At 44.0% G+C, this 3,960-nt stretch overlaps 1 protein-coding gene across 1 annotated transcript in view; it reads left to right on the top strand.

Moving 5' to 3' along the window:
* The first annotated feature begins 809 nt into the window (after positions 1–809).
* Positions 810–3,960, top strand: part of Pcbd1 (pterin-4 alpha-carbinolamine dehydratase 1) — a 7,791-nt gene continuing 4,640 nt past the window's right edge. The window contains exon 1 of the mRNA XM_033766331.1: positions 810–887. Coding sequence (XP_033622222.1) covers positions 810–887 — 78 coding nt within the window. The remainder of the gene's footprint in view (positions 888–3,960) is intronic.

Here is a 3,960-nt window from a genome sequence, read left to right on the forward strand (position 1 = left end):
TAGATTTCTCATGGTCCCAGAGGTTGTGTGGCCTTGCCTGGAATTCCCTATGGGACCACAGTCAGTGGCCGTTGGGGGCTGAAGTCATCTGAAAGCCTGGCGGGTCTGGACATCCAAGAAGCTGCTCTCCCATGTCTGGCAGTGGTGGCCTTGTCGTAGGCATTGCATGGTGACATTTCTATCAAACTCAATTGGTTATGCAGCTCATTCGGGTTAAACATGGGAGAGAACGACACAGGGTGTGAACCCTGGATGTCGAAGGTCACTAGGGAGCTACTTGGAGACTGGCTAACGTCTGCGGAAATCTACATATAGAGAGGGACCTTTCATAGTTAGGTCCTAAACTATGAAATCAATGGAAGTAAAAAAAAAAAAAAAAAATGGCAGGATGGGAAGAGATATTTGCAACATCTAAAAGTGATAGGCAATTAATGTCTAGATATAAACTCCCACAGCATCAACTAAAAAAAGTGAACTATAAATTCTAAAAAATTGGCAAAGGGTATTAAAAAGCAATTTAAAAACAGTAAGCCCCAGATGCTAACAAGCATAGGAAGGACTCAGGATCATTAGTAATCAGGGAAAAAATGCAGAATAAATCAGCGAGCTCTCATTTTATAGCTATTAGCCCAACAGAAAAATGAAAAAGCAGACAACACCAGTGTGAGTACATGTGTGAGGGGCATGGGAAGTGAGACACCTCACACCCCGCAGGTGCAAAAGGGCTGGGCAGCCTTTCGGGATGACACCTGGGTCTATCTTGATACATACACACACGAGGGCAACTGCTGGCTTTAAATCAGTTACGCATGCAGATGAACCGTCTGGGAAACGTCCCACAGGATGTGGAGCTGGTGGAGGCGATGGCCGGTGCAGCACTCTGCTCCGTAGTTTTGCTGTGGGTGCACGTGTGTGTGTGTGCGTGTGTGTGTGTGCGCGCATGCGCGCACAAGGCCATCTGCTCATGTGCTTGGGAGGTGACAGTGGTGATGGTGACGGTGACAAGGAGTGGGAGACGGCCTGAGGGACACTGGGTGACCCTGGGAGAACAATAAACCATGGTAGATTCTCACCACGGAGCACCAAGCAGCACTTAGACTACTCAGTGCCGCAGAATGGGAAGGCAGATTGGCTGTGTTTCCCCACCAAGTGTTAGGGCTTTTGGTTGTTGCTGCTTGAGGTTTGTTTGATTTGTTTGTGTTGTGGTACTGGAGACTGAACCCCTACCTTCACACTAGCTACTTCCCCAGTCCTTTTTAGAAATTGTTTTTTTATTCTGAGACAGAATCTCACTAAGTTAGCCAAGCTGGACTCACACTTACCATGCTCCTCCTCAGCCACCCAAACTGTTGGATCACAGGTGTGCCCCGCTTAACTATTGTTTTGTAAGAAACAAAATGCCGTATGTAATGTAATACTACTCACATAAATTTTTAAAATACAAATAGACAAAACAACAACACCTCTTGCAATAACATACACAAACGAAAGTAAACATTAACACATTAGAAATGATGTTACTGAAGGGAAAAGAAGAAACTCCAAAATGTTAGAGGACTTATATTACCTGACTCTAAGGCTTACTACAAAGCTACACTAACCAAGAGAATGTAGTATTGATGTCAAGATGAATAAACAGATCCGTAAAACAGAAGAGAGAACCCAGAAATAAATACCCACACATATGACATCAAATGGGTTTTTTAAAATTTTTTTGAAAAGTTTTTTTATTTCTTTTTTTTTTTGGTTTTTTTGAGACAGGGTCTCACTGTATAGTTGAGAGTCAAGCCAGGCGTGGTGGCACACGCCTGTAATCCCAGCACTCAGGAGGCTGAGGCAGGAGTATCACTGTGAGTTCGAGACCAGCCTGGACTACATAGTGAGTGCCAGGTCAGACTCAACTACATAGTGAGACTCTGTCTCAAAAAAACCAAACCAAAACAAAACAAAACAAAAAAGAGAGGCAAACTCTTAATTTTTAATAAGCAGGAAACTCAAAGAGGCAATTCACTAAAAAATATATGACAACTACGCACATGAAAAGATGCTCAACAGCATTCAACATTAAGAAAACTCAAAACCCCAAGGAGATACTGCACTGCACCAGGTAGAATGGCTAAAATGAAAAAGCTTGGGCTGGAGATTTAGCTCAGTGGTTCCGCTGCCTACCTCACAAGTACAAGGTCCTGAGTTTGATCCCTGGTACCAAAAGAAAGAAAAAAGCTGACTACACCAAGTGTTGAAAATGTAGCACTGGAACTCACACACTACAGGTGGGAATGTAAAACCAACTGTATGCCATGGCCCATACCTATAATACCAGCACCCTGGGAGGCTGAGGCAGGAGGATCCAAAATTTAAACCCTGCCTGGGAAATTTAGCAACTCAGGGAGGCCTCGTCTCAAAATAGAGAATAAAATAAACCTGGGGCTAGAACTCAGGTGAAGGACTTGGATTCGATCTCCAGTACTAAATAAATAAATAAGATATAACTATTTGTGGCCATTTCCTAAATGTTATAAGTATGCACCTGCCATTTGATCCAGACGTTTCTAATATCAACTCAAGAAAACTGAAAGAGGAGGGCGTGGTGGCACACGCCTGTAATCCCAGCACTCGGGAGGCTGAGGCAGGAGGATTGCTGTGAGTTCCAGACCAGCCTGGACTACATAGTGAGTTGCAGGTCAGTTTCAACTACACAGTGAGACCCTGACTCAAAAAAAAACAGAAAAAGGAAAACTGAAAGAGTAGGCAGGTAGTTAAACCCTAGCAGTCCTGAAGCACAGAGGGGGTGAGTTGGGGTGGGGGACCAAAGTACCACACTGTGCCAGTTATAGTTAAATGAAGAAACAAAGACCTCAGTGCATAATGCATTTATAATCATTTATTAGGTCTCTATCTGAAGCACAAGGCCTCTATTTCTAGAACATGCCATACAGTATTTCTGGTTGCCATGGCCTATGGCCCAGTGTTATCTGAAAAGGAACCGTTCTTTACCTTGGGCTGAGATCTGATTTCATTCAAATTTATCTTTCCTAAATGTCTTATGTGATTAAAGGCCCTGAGGGAACACCGACCATCTAAAACAGACAGATATTTTGCAGTTCCAAAGTAACTTTTAAGAAAAATGTCAATAAGAATTATAATTACCCCCCAAATCCCTGAGCCCCAGGAGAAACTCTTAAATGTCTTTGTGACATTCTCCACCTTCTGACCTGAAAGTCTAACTCTCTCTGGATCTGCTTTACAATAAACTCTACCTTTATTCCTGCATGGTCATCTATGCGCTGGACTGAATTCCTTCTTCAGTGGCGCAAAAAACTTAGAACCGGAAGAAGAGGGGCCAGTGTTCCCAGCATCTGGGTCTAGCTTCCCTGGTGACAAAAACGAGCCCCCACACAGTCCTGTACATGGATACTTCTAAAGCTTTATTTATATAACTTCAAGAAGCAGCGGTCAAGAATGTCCATCCACAGTGAACTGCTGAACAACCTGTGGTACTATCCATACAAATTAATACTAGTAAATACATTATTCTTAGCAATAGAAACGGCACTATTGATACTGCAGCCATGGACAAACCTCCAAATACACCGAATGATCCTACAAAATGTCAACTGCTCTGAAATAACTCAGAGCAGATCCCGGGTTGCCTGGAGGGGAACCTAGGGAGGAAGAGATTACCAAGTGACAAGGAGCCTTTTAGGGTTGATGGATATGTTCATAATCTTGGCCGTGGTGAATGGTTTCACGGGGAAAACATGTCAAATTGCACTTTAAATAATTTACTGTACGTCAGTTATACCTGAATGCTTTTTTAAAAGAAAAGATCCTGTAGTGTGGTGCCCAGAGTTCACTAGCGGGGAAGCGGCCGGGCAGAAGCGCACATCGGCAGCCCCCAGCACGGTACAGCCCGGCTCCCGCGCGCAGGGCGGCTCTGGGTGCGGACGAAAGTGCTGG

The sequence above is a fragment of the Fukomys damarensis genome, unplaced genomic scaffold (assembly GCF_012274545.1).
Source record: "Fukomys damarensis isolate Sample0158 unplaced genomic scaffold, DMR_v1.0_HiC HiC_scaffold_20, whole genome shotgun sequence".
In the NCBI taxonomy this organism is placed as follows: Eukaryota; Metazoa; Chordata; class Mammalia; order Rodentia; family Bathyergidae; genus Fukomys; species Fukomys damarensis.